General features: G+C 50.7%; 9 protein-coding genes across 9 annotated transcripts; 3 read left to right on the top strand and 6 right to left on the bottom strand.

Moving 5' to 3' along the window:
* Window positions 1-1,213: 1,213 nt before the first annotated feature.
* On the bottom strand, window positions 1,214-1,940 carry N7468_000592 (uncharacterized protein; the record flags this gene model as incomplete). The annotated part of the gene is made up of 3 exons (XM_058469889.1): window positions 1,214-1,417; window positions 1,522-1,639; window positions 1,888-1,940. The coding sequence occupies 3 exons, from the start codon at window positions 1,938-1,940 to the stop codon at window positions 1,214-1,216; spliced, it is 375 nt and encodes a 124-aa protein (XP_058335920.1).
* A 568-nt stretch (window positions 1,941-2,508) lies between these two features.
* On the top strand, window positions 2,509-3,833 carry N7468_000591 (uncharacterized protein; the record flags this gene model as incomplete). The annotated part of the gene is made up of 2 exons (XM_058469888.1): window positions 2,509-2,591; window positions 2,654-3,833. 2 exons carry the CDS (start codon window positions 2,509-2,511, stop codon window positions 3,831-3,833), a joined length of 1,263 nt encoding a protein of 420 aa, XP_058335919.1.
* Window positions 3,834-4,313: 480 nt separating this feature from the next.
* Window positions 4,314-5,345, bottom strand: N7468_000590 (nascent polypeptide-associated complex subunit family protein; the record flags this gene model as incomplete). The annotated part of the gene is made up of 4 exons (XM_058469887.1): window positions 4,314-4,555; window positions 4,615-4,786; window positions 5,092-5,119; window positions 5,179-5,345. 4 exons carry the CDS (start codon window positions 5,343-5,345, stop codon window positions 4,314-4,316), a joined length of 609 nt encoding a protein of 202 aa, XP_058335918.1.
* An 876-nt stretch (window positions 5,346-6,221) lies between these two features.
* N7468_000589 (uncharacterized protein) lies at window positions 6,222-6,443 on the top strand (the record flags this gene model as incomplete). Its single annotated transcript, XM_058469886.1, has 1 exon — window positions 6,222-6,443. The coding sequence occupies one exon, from the start codon at window positions 6,222-6,224 to the stop codon at window positions 6,441-6,443; it is 222 nt and encodes a 73-aa protein (XP_058335917.1).
* Window positions 6,444-6,883: 440 nt separating this feature from the next.
* Window positions 6,884-7,985, bottom strand: N7468_000588 (putative short-chain dehydrogenase/reductase family protein; the record flags this gene model as incomplete). Its single annotated transcript, XM_058469885.1, has 3 exons — window positions 6,884-7,591; window positions 7,648-7,745; window positions 7,802-7,985. The coding sequence occupies 3 exons, from the start codon at window positions 7,983-7,985 to the stop codon at window positions 6,884-6,886; spliced, it is 990 nt and encodes a 329-aa protein (XP_058335916.1).
* A 607-nt stretch (window positions 7,986-8,592) lies between these two features.
* N7468_000587 (uncharacterized protein) lies at window positions 8,593-9,412 on the top strand (the record flags this gene model as incomplete). The annotated part of the gene is made up of 3 exons (XM_058469884.1): window positions 8,593-8,634; window positions 8,703-8,802; window positions 8,907-9,412. 3 exons carry the CDS (start codon window positions 8,593-8,595, stop codon window positions 9,410-9,412), a joined length of 648 nt encoding a protein of 215 aa, XP_058335915.1.
* A 295-nt stretch (window positions 9,413-9,707) lies between these two features.
* N7468_000586 (palmitoyl-(protein) hydrolase) lies at window positions 9,708-10,724 on the bottom strand (the record flags this gene model as incomplete). The annotated part of the gene is made up of 6 exons (XM_058469883.1): window positions 9,708-9,813; window positions 9,866-10,254; window positions 10,314-10,367; window positions 10,422-10,512; window positions 10,573-10,584; window positions 10,645-10,724. The coding sequence occupies 6 exons, from the start codon at window positions 10,722-10,724 to the stop codon at window positions 9,708-9,710; spliced, it is 732 nt and encodes a 243-aa protein (XP_058335914.1).
* A 1,867-nt stretch (window positions 10,725-12,591) lies between these two features.
* N7468_000585 (uncharacterized protein) lies at window positions 12,592-12,867 on the bottom strand (the record flags this gene model as incomplete). Its single annotated transcript, XM_058469882.1, has 1 exon — window positions 12,592-12,867. The coding sequence occupies one exon, from the start codon at window positions 12,865-12,867 to the stop codon at window positions 12,592-12,594; it is 276 nt and encodes a 91-aa protein (XP_058335913.1).
* A 1,142-nt stretch (window positions 12,868-14,009) lies between these two features.
* On the bottom strand, window positions 14,010-16,241 carry N7468_000584 (uncharacterized protein; the record flags this gene model as incomplete). Its single annotated transcript, XM_058469881.1, has 5 exons — window positions 14,010-14,219; window positions 14,285-14,428; window positions 14,479-14,773; window positions 14,823-15,189; window positions 15,290-16,241. The coding sequence occupies 5 exons, from the start codon at window positions 16,239-16,241 to the stop codon at window positions 14,010-14,012; spliced, it is 1,968 nt and encodes a 655-aa protein (XP_058335912.1).
* Window positions 16,242-17,552: the final 1,311 nt, after the last annotated feature.

Here is a 17,552-nt window from a genome sequence, read left to right as displayed (position 1 = left end):
GATTCTTCGGGACCACCCTTTACATTATTTTTGTGAAGAAGTGTAGTGATGTAGCGAGATGTCGGTAGGGGACCAACTCCCATACTGGTCTAAGGAAACCTAGTAGAGCAAGGACCACATCAGTCAGTAGTTTTGCAAAACTGCAGAGGCTCGAATGTTGGGGAAGTCACCTGGCAATTAAGTACCTGGGTGCGTAAGGATGTGAATAACCCGGAGCCTTCCCAGAGAGGTGGAATTGAACTGCCCTTCGGTCTACAGAAAGAATTCTGGAAACAAATTTTACAATTCCTTGAGACAGATCTTTGGTTACTTTCCTTCCTTCTTGCAGCAGGACTGACCATAGTAGCCAGACGGATGGTAAAATGGACAATTGCTTTCCTCGGGCAAGTTTCTATCATCAGACAGTCGCACTTTGCCCGAATGAAGAAAGAATTAGCAGACGAAAGTGGATTTATTCGAGTGCATACGGGAGATGACAGGCATTATGCACCCAAAAATACATAGTTCTTTTTTTTTTTAAAAAAAAAAGAAAAAGGTAAGAAAAGACAAGAACAAAAAACTAAGAGAAAGAAAAAACCAATGGGCCCGAGCCCGGGATCGAACCGGGGACCTCGCGCAGTCAATGCTTTGGGTGAACCCTAAGCGCGAATCATACCACTAGACCACCCGGGCGGATATGAAATTTGGAGCCGGGCTTGCCTTCATGATTCAAAGATATCAGTTACGACTTGATTGACGCGTACCTGAACCGATTGCCCCACTTAAAGTCTCCTTGGTAATATCAAGACCGGAAACCTTAAACAGCATAATGACGATCCAGTGCATATGCAATCAAGAAAATGTGAAGGGAGGCATTAATGGCTAACGTCTGATTTACAGTATTTCTGAGACTAGATCCCTCCTGTCTCATCCTATTATTGTTTTTCGCCTCATTGTTCCATTCTGTCTGTGCTGGGACGAGCAAGGGGGCCCAATCTCTATAACTATCTGACAGATTCATTAGCTAAGCTCCCTATCAATGGCAGCAAGCCTACCAGACTGAAGCGGCAACTTTTAGTCATTTTCTCCCTAGAGCCCGATTGTAGAAGCCTTCATTGAACCTTATCACCTCGCCTAGTAAAAAGATGCCACCCTATCCTGGTAGTCACTTACAGGAATATAGCGTTTGTTATGGAATTTTGGAGATGGCAACTCGCTTGAGGAAATTACGATATTATGTAGTTTTCACATTAAGCCATGCCTTTAGCATCCTCCACATGACATCGGAAATCGATAGCACGTCAGAGGGACCGCCATCGGCCTTTCGTTCAAATGCATAGCGCAAGATAACACCGATCTTGCCCTCTTCTTCAGCCATAGACCGAATGTTCTCCCGGTGCAGGCCATCATCATCTTCGATTCCCGACACTGCCCAGAACTCGGTTCAGAACGTGTCCAAGAGCCTTGGCCGGCAGGTATAATCGTGCCAGCCACTTAGATCCATACAACCTGTCATCAGGAAGAGACAGTCTAGCTCCATACCAAAAGGTTGCACTGCCCAAGCGACCAGTCGACAATGCCGGTGATTTCGTATGTGTCTGGATTGGCAAGGATATTGGTTTTAGAAAAGTCACCATGATTCAGAACTTGAGGATATCCACTGGCGAAGAGGGAGGATATCTTCAAGTTCAGAAATAATCGAGATCGGCACCGCAGCCGATGGAGAGGCCTTGAGGACCGCTAGCCTGTGAGAGACTTCGGCCTGATACTCAATGCGTGTTTGAGAACCCATAGACCGAGGCGTGGCCCAACAACGAGCAAAGTACCTTGATATTAAACGTTAGGAACTAGCTCGGTGTACTCCGTCCAATAGCGATAAGCAATAGGAGAGAGAAGCCATGATCATACCTAGCGAGGTCCCTTGTGAAGGAAATATGCTTGGCTTCTTCATCAGGGTCCATGTCGGTTTGATAGCTAAGTAGCTCCATACACGCGACACCTGGTAGTAAGGGCATAGTGTAGATACTGAGCGGTGGATCGGAACCACGCATAATGCCGTGGTTGGACAATTTTTTCTTGTAGTTAAACTTATTCTTCTGGCATTGCGAATAAATTGTAGAGTGTATATTAGAGGATTTAGACGGCGGATAGACATGGTGGATTCGAGAGTATTTGCAGCTGTTGAAGTCATTAGTACAGCGAAGTCGCGCAAATAGATATTTTGGTTCAAACTGTCGTGTCTTTTCCTGACACTCCCCGAAAGCCGCAAATACCTTAAATTTTAAGTCTAAAAGGCCTCCGCGCCAGAATTCGCAGAAGACAATAGCCTTAGATTTTCGAGACTTCACTGCATATTGGTGGTTGCCACGTGACCCGTATCCGGGCGAACCAGCTGTTTACCCAAAAAAGTTGGGTCGATTTCCCTGACCAAACGTTCGCGCTTCGCTTTCAGACAGACCTCCTCCTTTCTCTCGTTCAACAGTCACCTACTATACTACCCCTGCTTCGACACAAAAGCATATCTCCGGCATGGAGTATCACGCCGTTCCCATCGACGAACGCGCTCGAGATGAGCAGGGCAACCTTTTGCCTTGGGGCTATGTTTACAAAGAGTGAGCCAATCCGATGCGATTTCACCAGTGTCTTGGGACGTTTCCCTTACTAACTCAGCTAGTGAATCACGGAATCCTCGACGACCACCAGAAGAGACGGGGCCCTTCGGCAAGAAGCGAAATGCTCGATACGAACACACCCGGTCCCGCACAAGGACCGGCACACCCGCAAAGCGCGAGAACCCCAATGTCCTCGAATTCGGCCGGTTACTCGCCCAAAGAGATGAAGAAGAGAAGGCACAGGGACTCCCAAAATCCTCATCCTCTTCCAGCTTAGACAACCCTCGCAAGCAGACGGAGAAGGTTGCGACCGAGTGCATCCTGTATGGATACAAGGCCAAGGAGTTCGAATGGAAGGCTATCGACAAGTACGAGCGCATCTCACAAGGCATGATTTGCGAAGACTACCCACGCACCGACCCCAATTCCACAACCCAATACTCGCAGCTGCTAAGCGGTGGCGACATCGTGATCCGCTCCAAACTCTCCGCGGACGCAAACGCCAAATCGAAGCGCTATGCAGGCGGTTTCCACTGGATCAAAGTGACCTTCGACTCAACCTCCGCCGCCGATCGCGCATGCTTCTACCCCCCCCAAGAAATTGACGGACACCTCGTCTTCTGCCAGCTATACAATGGCCACGGCCCTGCTGAAGACAGCCCTATCCTAGCCGACACAGCACCCGCGAGCCTTCGCAACCGCGCCCCTCGCACCCTCACCTCTACCCACTCCACCGCGTTCCTTTCCGGCAAAGAACAGGACCGCATGACGCTCCCCCGCTCATTCGGGGTAAACAACCTTGCCCGAGTCGCCGACATCGAGGAGGACAACGACGACTTGACATCATCCACGACCGCCACCGAGGGCACCGCCGTGCCTAGTGCCAGCACAACAGGTGTCTCGACAGGCCTGGACCGCTCGTCCTCACTGCACCAGCGCAGTGTCGCTGGCCCGGCAGAGGCCAAGCCTGAATCTGAATTTATGACCCACGTTCCTAATGTCCGCCGCGCGAAGCTCCACCCTCTCACCGAGGCTCTCCCGCCACAACCCACCGCCGTCGAGCGCGTGCTGCGCTCGATCCCTATTTTGAATTGGTTCTCCGGCGACATTGTTGGAGACGGTGCGCAGCTGCGTGAGGACGGAACATTCGATTACGAGAAATCAGGTCTGTATTGGCGATTCTGGTATATGATTGATGGGATTTTAGGGACTGATTTCTGTGCGTTGAAGTCGGATGAGTGAGGTAATTCTTGGTTATGGGATTTCGTCTAGAGAAACCTCCTAATTCTTGGGACAAAAAAAAGATTGCCCTGGAGAATGGTTCACTACAGGGCTTTCACTACGGCAGCTGTTGACTCGGGAGAGCGGGCAAGAGTCCCTCAAGAGTCAAGACAGCCGAACCGAAGAAACAGGAACCTAATGAGCATTTGATAGGCGTCAAGACTGGATTTCAGGTGTACGATAGTCGCCGGCAGGCATTTTGATTTTGGACCTTATGAACGGGGCCTCAGAAAGGGCCGTTTACGCTCACATGGAACATACCCCATTCGTCGTAGCCCGTAGTAGAAACACGCCTTGGCCGACTATAGCCGGCCCTGGCCTTGCTTACAGAAAAAGAAAAAGGAGAAAACTCTCGCAGAAATAACGGGATGAATACATTTCATTGATCAAAGATATAGACCATGATTTTAGCTCGCAGGTTCAAGTCAGAAATTCATCTCTTTACTCCGGCTTGTTCTCGAAGTTCTCGCCCTCCACCAGGTCGGGGATATCATCCTCGTCATCATCCTTCTTGTCGCCGCCCTGGGCCTTCTGCAGGTTCTGGTAGGACTCAGCGAGCTTGCGGAGAGAAGCAAGGCTGTCAGGGCCGAGCTGGTTCAGGATACCGGGGACGAGCTCAGTGAGCTCCTTCTCCTCGCCGTTACCGTAGAGAGCGAAGGTGTTGGAGGGGACGGAAGCGTGGACTACAAGCGATTAGCACCAGGGAAAAATTCCTGTCCGACTCGTTCCGCTTGAGACTTACCACGGGGGTTGGAGAAGTGGATAACGTTGCCATCCTCCTTGAACATGTTGACCTCCTCGATGGCCTGGATGGGCTGGACGTTCATCTTCTTGAGGGTGGCCTGCAGCTTCTTGTCGTCGGCACCGGAGTTGCGGGTAACCTTCTTGACCTTGCGGCGGGAGTGCCCTTGCCTCTGTAAATATTGGCGGTTAGCAGATTATTCCGATACCGCTCCGATGGGCTGTTGCGGGTGTAGATGATGGATTTCGCGCGAGCCTCGGTGGAGATTTATGCCGAAGCAGTCCCCTGCCATTGAAATTTGTGATAGCTCCACCGGAGGCGTTCGAGTCGATATATGGCATCATTGAGCAAGATCGCAAATGGGAGCTCATAAGTAAAAAAAGCCCGTGTCGCACGAACCCATCAAACACGATAAAAAGCGGGGGGGGTGCTGGGAATCGAGGAGACTATTTATACGTACCCTACTCACGAAATTACATGGTCAGTAATCTGAAAAATCTCAAATCTAGATCAAAGGAAGCACTGTCGCGAAAGCTGCGCTCGGCTGGAGTGAGAATCCCACACGTCCGAGACGTGTGCGGCGGCCGATATTTGGCCACCAGCTCCACGATGTCGAACGCGGGACCCCCCCCCCAACAAGCCTCGCACAGCTTCAGGAAGCCGGGAAAGAAGGAGACAAACATACCAATCCGCACGCTCTGCTGCATCTTAGCCAATTTTGCGTGATCCATGATGTCGGGTGTGAGGGGAGGGATATTCTGAGCCGTTGAGCAATTAGCCGGTGCGTCCTAACAATAGCGGGGAAGTCGACAAGCGGTGCTCAGTGTTCGAAAACCGAGATTCGAGGATGAATCGCTAATCGAACAGAGTGTATAGGGGTGTTTCGTACCGGGTGAATATGTGAGGGGTGGAGGTTCAAAGGTGAGGTAAGAGAAGGTGATGATGCGCATCCCGATTTGTGTGGGGAGTTTGACCAAAACGGATGCTTCGCTAATGCGCCGCGACTGACTGCTCCGCCCACATTAAACATACAATATGTCTACGCTCTACGGTCGGTCATCTACAGTTTTTACGCCGTCTAGGGAGAACAGTCCTGTGCTCGTGGCTTCACGATGGACTTGGGGATGTTCATTGTGGGCGAAAAAAAGCGCTCGGCTAAACCCTAATCGGGCCATCCGCGAAATGCGGCGGGACTTCAGTTCTTAACTATACAAGATGCCCCATCTGCGCGATCTTTCCGAGCTAACACGGCGGGGAGCCTGGGCGGTTTCTATCCATGACTCTGGTCAAAGATATTCACATAGTATAGCTGGTGTTTCTTTCTCCCACGAATTGGATCAATTCCGCCACATACGATTTTCGCGGAACCCCAGCATCCTCTTAGCCTTGGCGTTCGACATAAGGCGCCTGGGGCGTCCTACATCGCCCACTTGATTGGAATATCACGACATCGAGCCTTGGGGAATTCCTCCACCCATTTGTTACTTGTAATCGTATTTTCGTAGCATTGAGCACCTGGGATTCAAGCTCACTAGTCTCCAACAAAGCCTGACACATGCCCCCCCAGATCCCTAGAATCAATATACGAACTTGCATAGGCCTTCCACATGTGTGAAGGACACGGCCTACACGGTGACGCTCCTTGCGACGATGATCTTGCGGATCCTCGGCTTGCAGGCTGCCTCGACGAGGCTGTATGTGCCCTGGGTGTAGGCACGGAGAGGCGTTGTCTGGCACCGACATGTTGCACGCGTAGTCGGCCACACAGATGTAGGCGTCCGCGCGAGGCGGGAGACCCTCCGGAAGGGCTCGCCCCCAGGGCCCGTTGACTGCAGAGGCCGTTGTCTACTTGGTCGCAACCTGGAAGGTAGTAGCTCTTCAGCCTGTGTACAGAGGAGGGATCCATGGCGATGAGGTCCAAGGTTTAGGCACTGGTGTCCGGCTTTACCGGAGCTTCACGGCCCGTTGAGGCGATGGAAGGGGAGCTTTTGAGGAAGCTTTTGGTAGGTAAGGTGTGGAATGGGTATTATTGCAAAGGGCTTAGTGCAGTCGGTCCCTAAGGAAGATTCTTGGAAGACAAATATCATGACACTCACCGCTAAGGCAAATGAACATCTCGTGTATGTGGATTGGCGAAAAGACAGCAAATATCAGCAAACATAAAGTTAAGTACAGTAAGGGAACCCAGCATGCTGGCTGCTTTGCATCAACGTGCCGAAATAGCGGGAACGTTTGCATAGCCAAGCCAAACATCTATCCATGGATCTCATTAGCTTCGCTCGGCAATTTGAGCCTCGGTCCAGTCCCAGAGCTTCTGGTCAATCTCAGTGTTCTGAACCCACGACGTCCCTTTACACAGGAAGCCAACAGGACTATAATAAGCACCGTTAACCAGATTGGTGAGTGGTGTGGCAGAAGCCCACAGAGTATTCAACGTGCCACTGGGGACGCCACGGAAGAAAAGCATCGCTGCGGCGAAAGTATATTTCATGAAGATGCTCTTAGATATGGTCTGTTCGTAGAGATTGCTGGAGACGGCACCGGGGTGGACAGCAACTGAGGTTAGCTCGGGATACCGCCTCGCGAGCTCTCTTGCGAAAAAGATATTAGCAGCCTTGGACGCGCCATACCGATTCCATGTGCTGATACCCAGGAGCGACTGCGTATCCGTCATCCCCTCAAAGGACCTCGGGCACAACGAATGTCCCGCCGAGGAGACGGTCACCACGCGGACGTCGGGGGTTGTCCCGGCGGCCCGTGCCTGGGTAATAGTTTGCTGGAGCGTAGGGAGCAGCAGCTTCGTAAGCAGGAAGTGGCCGATGTGATTGGTCCCCAGCTGGATCTCAAATCCATCTTCGGTGGTGACGGGCGGGGCGGCCATTACCCCCGCATTGAGGACCAGGAGATCGAGGCGATCGTTATCCGACTGAAATTGGGCTGCCGCAGCCCGGATGGATTTGAAAGAGCATAGGTCGAGCTGGATAAAGCGAATATCGGCGGGGAAGGGAGCTGGGATTGAATGGACTCGATTGCAGCGCGGGCTTTGCTCTCGGTGCGCGCAGCGAGGTAAATGCGCGCCGGGTGGTGTTTGGCTAGTTGTAGGACGGTTTCTTTGCCGAGGCCGACATTGCCTGGACGTCTGGTGAGTATGTTCTGCTTTGTACATTTCCGAGACTCCAATGTCTACCTCCGGTGACCAGAATGACCTTGCCCTCCAAGCTAGGGATGTCGCGCTCGGGTTTGAAGGAGGAGCCCAGCAGGCCTAGAGTAGCTTCGTTCAGGGTCGGTCCGAAGCTCGAACAAGCCTCGAGCGGATGGGACAAGCCGTAGGTGGCTAGGCCACTGGTGGCCACGAGATCGCGCAACGCCATCTTTGGAGAAAGAAAGCTAGGGACTTATGGTCGCATTTATGGGGAGCAAGAAGGTTTAATACCCGTCCGATCGACCTCGGGCCAGCCGAGCTTGTGGCACTTGCGATTGGAATCCATTTTGTGTATCTTATTGTGAATCTTATCTGCATTAGTTTCAGCTTTTGCCACAGCGGGGGTTGGTCGCTCTGTAATTCAAGTTCCTAGAAACCTTAATCATCCAGTTGATCTTCCCCCTTTTAATAAAGCTGGCTTATCAAGATCTCTCGACATCGGTCATCGGCCCATCGGACAGTCAATAACAGCATTTAATCGGAGGGATCGAAGACTTCCATTTTCCCTCGCTGACAAGACCTGCAGACTCGGACCCGATCGCGCCCCTGGACTCGGCGGTCCCTTACTATTGGCCCCCTGCATATAACCTAGTGAGCCGCGCAGATGCACTCGATATACATATTTCCGGGTGGCCCCCAACCACCTACTGTCTGAAGACTTCGTTGCTGGCCCGATTTCGAACTCCAAATTTCTCCTCCCAAGTCCAGAACTGTGCCTGGTACTTCCTAGTACTTCCAACCGACGTCGTAGTAGAAGCACAGGCCAGGTCGCACCCATGAAGTTCGTGTGTTTACACGGCGCAGGCACGAACGCCGAAGTACGACCCCGATTTTTCTTTTCTTTTCACCCTGGATAGCCACCCGCACAGGCTAACAGCGCGCGTAGATTTTCGAGATCCAAACAGGAGGCTTATGCCAGGTCTTAAAGGCCAAAGGCCATCGCTTCCGCTTCCTCAATGGCAAATTCGAAGCCCCGGTCGAAAAAGGTACGAGTCTCGTGTCACCCAGAACGCACTTGAGGAACCCCCACACTCCGCACCGAGAGTTCCAACCCCCCGACCAAGCATGCTAATAGGTGATCACCCAACAGAACTCGAAGGCGTGATAGACGGACCATTCTTTAACCACTATGCGCGAACCAAAGACCCGCCGCCTGGTCCCCAGGTGGAGGAGGGCATGGAGAATGTGTACCAGTTCATGGCGGCGCGCGGGCCATTCGACGGGATCATGGGCTTCTCGCAGGGTGGTTCGCTCGCAGCGAGATTGATCATCAAACACGCTGAGGAACACCCGCTCGAAGCGCCGCTGTTCCGGTGCGCGATATTTCTGTGCGCGGGGCAGCCGTGGGACAGTTCGGGAACCGATTTCGTCGAGCCCAGGCCCGACTACCATCCGATCAATATCCCAACGGCGCATATCGTGGGGAAGAATGATCATATCTATCCGATGAGTACGAAAGTGTACCAGCTGTGTGAGCCTTCAAAGGCGTCGTACTATGACCATGGTGGTGGTCATCAGATTCCCTTTCAGTCGGAAAAGACCGATGAGATGGTGCGAGTGATTGAGGAGGCCATTGACCGGGCTCTAAAGAAATAGAAGACTCGAAATCTTCCAAAAGACTGGGAGTTGGGGCTGGGTTGAGTTGGATGCTTGATAGAGTGACTTTTCCATTCTGTTTCGAAGAGCGATCGCATGTTTGGATTATCTACGAAATATCGATTCGCGTTGAAGAATTGGGGATCAAAGCATATATTTAGCGCTGTGTCCGATATTCTTGTGACCCGCGGCTCTGGAATTTAGACCATGCCCATACAACTATTAGCACCAGGATGCCTAATATCAGAGCAGACTCCCATTGGAGAGATGTAGCGCGGGTGTGTGATTTATCAATTCATAAGCCTGCAGAAGCCGAGCCGTCGCCCTCGGAGGGAAGGGTCTCCTCCAGGAACTTCTCCAGATCGACGATCTCTTGCGGATCGGCCGAGTGTCCCAGATCACTGTCGATCGATTAGCAAAGCATATGACCCTGAGCCTCAGAGGGCAACCTACGGGTAAGATTTGAAAGAAACGTTCTGCACTCCCAATTCCTTCATCATCTTGTGCGACATCTGGCCCAGTGGGAACTTGACCACCTCGTCATCTTCACCATGAGCCAGCCAGACGGGAGTGTCCTTGTTAGGCCAGTCCTCAGGAACGTAGTTCTTGATCCGATCGCTCAGCGTCAGATAACACGACATCCCGAAAATTCCACCCAGCTTCTCCTTGCTTGTGAGACCGGTGAACACGGCCATGACGCCGCCCTGGGAGAATCCACCGAGTACGATCCGCGAAGGCTTGATGCCCTTGTCCATCTGCTCCTTGACAAGTCCATTGAAGTATTCGCGGGAACGGAGGATGCCGGGTTCGTCTTGGTTGCGGATGACGTCTTCAACGTTGAGCTGTTTGGAATCGATGGTCAGTGGCCGATGCTCGGGTTGATAGATGCGAATAGACTCACGTCACCGCCCAGTTTGGCGATATCGTACCACCCGGGCATTTTCATTCCCATGTTCTGGAACTTATATTAGAAGCTGCTATTTGACCGCTTATTAAAGGTCATGCATACCACTGTGATTGGGATGTTTGGCGCATTCGGGAAGATGAAAGTAACCTCCTCGAACTTACCACGACGACGCCAATTCTGGGCAAGAGCCATCCTGGATCGGGGAATGAAGGTTAGCCGAGTTATCTAGATATTTGGGGAGGGTCTGCCATACCAGCCGGCGCCACTGCATTGAGAAATTGTCAGCTTTGAATGAATGTTGCGGGGGGTTTGAGATTCAACATACCTGTCACCAAGGCCGTGGGCCATGATCACAGTCGCAGTGTGCTTTTTGAGCGCAGGGACGACATATGGACGAGCTGACATGTTGTGTCTGTGATCTAGAAGTCTTAATTATACGGGGAGGTCATAGGATTCGAAGATCAAAGATGGAAGATGAATGATCGCTCCACTATTCTGCCGCCGAGGTTATCGAGCCTCCACCGCCTGGACATTTACTGCTGGATGATTTCACAGGGGGGGATACCATCCCAGGGTGATAAGTGGGCGATTCTCCCCGTCTTCTATTCCCGCGTTTTCAATACCACAGTCAATAGTGGTGGAATTCATGTACGAATAAGCATCCATATAAACCTGTACAGGTCCCATGGCACTCAGCGGACGTTAGTCAGATCCGTTCGGGTTCACTTAGCTGGGCGGTAGGGGGAATAGATTTGCCCGAACCGTAGATCAGCCGATAAGATAGCATAGCTTACGCGCGGTTGTAGTCGAGGGAGCCGTCAACATGAATCTCTTCTACCTTTGGCCTCTTGATGGATGAACCTGGTGACAAGTTCGTTTATCCTTCGTGTTTAGTGCAATTGGGCCTTCAGAGTTAAAAAGTCACTCTGCTCAAGAGAGCCAGCTGTGGAAATAAACTTCGATAATGTGCCACCGTCTAAAGACGGCCTAGTATTCGAGCCCGATAGTAGGAATCCTGGAAAGACACTCTTTACAGTCAGTCACAGAAAGGGCCACAGGTCGATTGATTTTGAATAGTTGACAATTGACATCCAGCTCCGACCTCCAAGGATATACTCCATACCTATCTTTTCCCCATCACCGCTCATGAAAAGGTATTATACATGACTAGCTGGTCAAGGTGTGCGATCAAATATTGGCTATTGACTTGCCAAGCGTCAATAAGGCTTGTTCCATATGCAATTGATCGTCAAGAGCTAAATTCATGCGCGTAAAGGAGCGTCTTCATATACAGCCTTTCCTAATTCCTCCTCTTGCTCTAGTGAATAGTTATAAGCCCAGCTTATACCACACGGACTAGCCTGCAAACTACGCTATATGAAAAGAAACCATGTTCACAATGTATAGACTTGTATAATTAGCTGAAGATGCTCGGTCAGAAGCTAGTGCTGAATTTCGAAAAAGTCTCGGCAAAGTACTAATGAGTCCAATCCTACTTCACCGAGGCTGAATCACCGGGGAATCACGCCGGTCTCTTCTGATGTCCAATCAGCAACTCTCCGACTGCCACGGTGGCGAAATTCACGCTTGGATTGGTTTCATCTGCTCCCCAAAATGGCACATTTCCGTATATTAGAGCGAGTGTTTTGGAGGAAGAATATGCATATACCGAGGATACCTAACATGAAGCCCTTGTTAAATCAATCGTGAAAATTTGACGCCTCTTGGTTCCTTCCGGAGGGATATTCTCGGGGTCCCAATACCCCGAGGTCGGTGATTTTGGAGTTACATAAGGCTATTAGTATCCACCTGGGCACATGGGCACTGGCGGAAGTCGGAAGAATAGTCCAAGTTCAAAATGAATCTTACTAAATCGTTCGGAGGATCCAGCGTGGACTGATTCATACAAAACATCATAAGAACAGTTCTCACGAGGCTTCAAGTACCAGTACTACTATGTGGCAAGACATTTTACGCGAAGTATCGCCATTGCAGTTTGTAACCGTCAAGCCACCACAAGGTAAACAATCAGAAATTCATCCAGAAACTCCTTCCAATAGTTCCAATCCTTGTATCCACCGCGTGATGATGCGCCGGGGCGTATTGTTTGATTTGAGCTGATATAACTGCGTTGATATAGTCGACTGACTCAATTCGGGTATCTCGTCTGTCACTCGATCATATTAGCTTCCCACGGTCAAGTTGGTCGAGAGAGACGCAACAGAGAGGGGGCAACGTACTGTAACAGGTAAAATGGCTATTGCTAAAAGAGTCATTTCTTCGCAGCCTTGGCTTCCGATTTTGTATCCGCAGCCTCTTTATCTTTCTTCTCATCGTCGCTCTCGTCGACGACGAGTGTTTCAGCTCTGCTCATGATAGAGCCTGATTCAGCGTCTTGGTGAGCCCGTCCCTCAGCCTTCGACTGTCGGCGCTCCCGATATTTCTTGATCTGTCGATTGACATATTGATATGCCTCTCTTGCAAGCTGAACGTCCGTCTTGGGTAGAGGAGCGCCATAAGGCCGTTGAATTGAGTTCAGTCCAGCCATTATGATTGTATTCGTTGATTGTATGCGTAGAAGAAGAAAATGGTATGTAATAGATAATTATCCAATAAGTTTGAGTCGAAGCGTAAGAATGAATTATGAAAGGTAGGGATAGGAAGCGCAGCCCTTTTAAGTACTATAACCCTGACATCCTGGCTTAGGCGCCCAAGCAGTGACGACTCCAGGCTCCCGTAGGGTGCGTGGCTCGGAGTAATGAGTGTTGATTGCTCACAATGACAGCGGTGGAGATAAGCCCCACCCCGAATTCAATATGCGGCGCAATCCCAAAGAAAAGGAAAAGTTTATTGTACTTTGGGAGCCCAAGCTTATGTGGGTCCTGCTGGCCTGATCCCCTTCCTGGGGAACAGAGTCGGCGGTCTTGAGGCTTCCGTGCTTGGTTGTGCTGTGGGACCGGACAGAATCCGAACTTTGGGATTTCCATTCAATGGGGAGGGGAAGTTGAATGCCTATCTTACACAGAGTACTTGATTAATCCCAGTCAATCAGCACAGCTTAAGGTTTTCTTCTGAGATCCCATCGTTGTCCATGTACCAGTCAGACAGGGGAGTCGAAGGTATCATGAAGCTCCTTGATCAATTTGCGCCTCTGACAGTATAATCTACCTGACACGCAACTGTTGAAGGCATCCAAAAACTGGCACATGAGTCATGTCAATAGAGCTTTCGCTCAAACTAATACGGGATCCTGTCATGAATCAAGCATTTCCTCCCACACAGCCCCAGGGGACCTTGGAAGACTGGAGTAAGCAAGCTCGGATCAATGCCGGTGTTGGGCCAAAAGCCACTTTGATCCGATGACCCAATATAGGAAGATCAACGAAGGATTCGGGAGCACGTTCTGGCGCCAAACGGAGTGCAAGGGATAAAGTTCGAGTCAGTATGAGTAATAATCTAGTTTTTTTGCGCAGCCCCGACTCCGACTCCGACGATCACCCCGACCCCATCGGCCCCACTCTGGTAGGAGTCACCCGATCATCGAGAATTGCTTGATTTACATATGTGGCGCTCTAGGTGATGATCCGCGATGAAAAGACAGAGAAACAGCGAGGGTAAGATGATCCATCTAATATTGCGCTTTTGATTATATTATTCAGCTATATGCTGGCAATGGATTCGGTCCTGTGTCTAGAGCATTTCCAAACTATTTTGTAGCTCGAATTGCCAGTTGTCGAGACGATTAATGTAGTAGCTATAATCGAGAAGACTGTCAAGGCCGTCGAAAGGATTCGGAGTAACCGAGTTAGATCCTGTGGCTTCTACGTCTTGGTAGATGGGGGCGCTGGCCTCAGGCGAAAGCACAACATCCAAGACACGTAGAATGGCGCCGCGGGCCTGCTGGCACACATCGTAATTGCCTTCATGGGGTTGGATAATGGTTCGCAGGTAGGATGCGAATATACTGAGATCCTGGATGACCCTAGAACGAGGAAAGAAAAGCCCGTCGGATTGATCGGGGTGTTTTGTATATCCATGGAAAGAGAAGGAATGCGACGGACGAGTTCAATGGACAGGACGCCGGCGACAGGGAGACCGAAGAAGGACATCTAGAATTGCATTAATTAGCAATCTTCAGAGAAAGATACTGAATACCTACTATCCACGAAAGTTCCGGCCCTAACGTCATGGCTTTGACGCGGTTGTCGATTTGTCTAAGAATTGCACTCAGGATCTCATGCGAGACTTGAATGAGGTCCGCGGACCAAATATTGGAGCGCTTTGAAAGAATGAGATATAGCAAGAACTGATTGTACATATAGTCCAGGTGTAGTTGCCCAAGGAATACTGTCCGGCTACGGCCAGCGACCCGTACACAAGCCTCAGAATATTGGATTTGGCGAACAAACGCGGGTAGAGAGGCCCAGCAACTATGCGATCTCTGCACCAACTCCCTAACACCGGATTAGAAGCCTCACATGTACAGATAAAGGGTAGACTTACTCTATCCTCTGCGGCAGATCTCGAACCTCCTGACTTAAAGAGAGTTCCAAGATGCTTTCCCGCACGGGGCCCATGATAAGCCCGACCCTCAGCCAAATAGCTTGCGTGTCGCTCTCTTTGGTGTTCCAGCCATCGGAATCTAGGTTGCGGAGTGCCATATCCCGGACAGCTGGCTGGGCAATGATATCGGAGAAAGCAAGATCAAGAGGCAGGGAGATATTACAGAATCTCCAGCTGATACGAGGCGGCCTGCCGAGGAAAGTGGCTAGCTGTTTATCGCAGCTGAAGGCATGGCCCATCAATCGTCGACGAATCTGTATCAGCCAGAAAGGGTCATCCGCGGCATCCGAAGAGGATTGGTTGAGGCCTAATGAGAATACAATGGTAGACAAGTCCCCCTAAGGCCCTCCATGACCGATAGTCTACATCTGTCAGAAAGTGTTCCTCCAAAGCTTTGCGTAACTCACCTCGGTCACCGTGTATTAGAGTCATGCAATATGTGTGTTGCTCGACGAGCCAGCTGAGGGTATCGTTCAGCACCCCTGCTTCATTACAGAACCGGAGGCATGTTTCTGTTGCGGACATTGCCAGATGCGCGAGTTCCCTTCGGGGGATTATTGGCCTCCCTTCGAACATCGAATCCCAGTTTTCGGCTAGCATAGCCCCTAAACCAACGAAGGAAAAGACCAAACCAACAATCTCCCATCGGCAAGACATTTTCGACATGTACTCTTGGAAGGTCATTGAGGGGGATAATGGAATGCGCTCGGAGAATTTGTGAAAGATTTCTCGAGACCGTATAGTCAACGCACTCGAATCACACTGAGATGAATGTTCGCCTGAGAATTCCTCCAAATTTCCGAAGATCTGCTCCACTAGGGGGCGTCCAAAAAAGTCCCCATCATCAGTAGACTCGAGCCAACCTTCTGCCACCTTGCGATATACTGGCAGATCTCTCAATAACCGGAGCAGGTGACTTCCTTGCCTGACATCATTAGATTCTACTGCCAGGGCACTGGAGCTTATAACGGGGTCATCAGGATCACGATGCGGCAACGACAGGGGTGAAGCACCCAAATGGTCGGTGCTTTCCTGGAAGAGGGCGAAGTGACTAGTCATGCCAAAGGACTCGCACTGCGATAATCGGCGCTTTGCGGCCGGCCTGTCCGGTCGACTTGACTCTAACGGTATCATGGTGGCATCGGGCTTGCTTCCCGGAGTGCTGGTCACAAGCGGCGCTTTGGAAACCCTTTTCCTGCTCGGTGTAGATGTAGACGGAGATAACCGGTATGTACACCGGTCTGCCTTTTTGGTCCGAATGCATCTCTCGCACACGGGGAACTGATGATCACAACGCAATTTGGATTTGCGGCAAGGCTCGCAAGAAGAGGGGAGGCCATTTCTGCGTAAGGTGACCATTTCCTGGAGGCTCTAGGATTGTTGAACTCCAATTTCATATTTCGGCCCAAAACTGGGGGGATCGGAGTCGGGGGTGCCCGACAGGTCGGTGCTGACTGAGCAGATTTGAAGGGCCCGTGGATCGGCGGTCTATAGGAGCACATTCCTTGAAATACATATCCTTATTTTGTTCACATTCTCCGTCGAATGTGCCAGCTCACCTGGTATAAGCTTTCCTCCGTACAGTAAGACTCCGACGTGACCGTGGGCAGTTTGATTCGATTTAGGTCGAACACCGCTCAGCCTCGCAATACGGCGTGTTTATATGGGTTAACAAGCGGTTAATCTCCCCAAAATGCGAGGGGCCCCCTCAATACGATTCACGTTCCTTTTGCCTCGATCTCATCGAAACTGTAAAGGCTGATTTGGATTCGAGTTAGCAGCCTCGGAATATACCGCTTGAAGCAGCCTGGTTCTTCCGGCCGCGGAAAAGAGCCTTAGCTCCACACCGAATAGCTTATTACCGACTAGCCTGTTCTTTAATATGAAAATAAATCTTGATTTGATTGAGCATGCAAGTATATCATGACGCCTTCTCTGAGGCATTTTGAGCGGCATCAATATGCAGTAGCTTCAATCAGGGCACGGAGTTCAGAGGTGCTCGCGACCTGCTTTTCGATGACACGGACAAGCTGCGTGTTGCAAAAAGAATCCCCGTGGAGCGAGAAACATGCATGACCATTAAGCAGATCTAGCAATTGTCGCAATCAACATCTCGGGCTCGGATGTGTACTGTAGATAGAAATGGCCAAATGCAGAAAGACGGGCAAGCTCACGCATGCACATATGTACCTTCCTTTTCAGGCAGGGATCCATTGAACAAAGCTTCTGCGATTAGGCGTTCCGGTCCACCCACGCTAAATGCTTTGCTAGAGCCTGTCTGCTGGTGAGCGAAAAGTCGTGCTAATATTGCGTTCCGAGGCATATGGTAGAAGCGGGCGGAGAACCTTCTCATAGATTTGCTCCGTCGCCTGGTCTGCTTCCAAGACACTCTGCACGAGGACCTCTATTTATTCATCGCGGGTCCTAGAAGCTCAAAAGGGAAGGCTGAGCGATAGGCTCGTTTCCGGGTGTCTGCCTTGGATAATTGGAGCGTCGATCATGTGGATCATTTCGTCCCAGGCTATCGCAAAGACCGTATTACGGGTAATTAGGTCTCAAGTTTCCTCTATTTTTGCATTTGCATGACCTGGTCTATAACGATATGGTGTCCCTTCTATTCATGCCTATGATTAACGTGAGAATCTTGTCTAGGTTCAGTTCGGCAATTCC

The sequence above is a fragment of the Penicillium chermesinum genome (genome assembly GCF_028974085.1).
Source record: "Penicillium chermesinum strain IBT 19713 chromosome Unknown utg000001l:1.0-1975020.0:1.0-1976611.0, whole genome shotgun sequence".
Lineage (NCBI taxonomy): Eukaryota > Fungi > Ascomycota > Eurotiomycetes > Eurotiales > Aspergillaceae > Penicillium > Penicillium chermesinum.
Note: the sequence above shows the minus strand (reverse complement) of the source record. Positions and strands in the feature narration are given on the sequence as shown.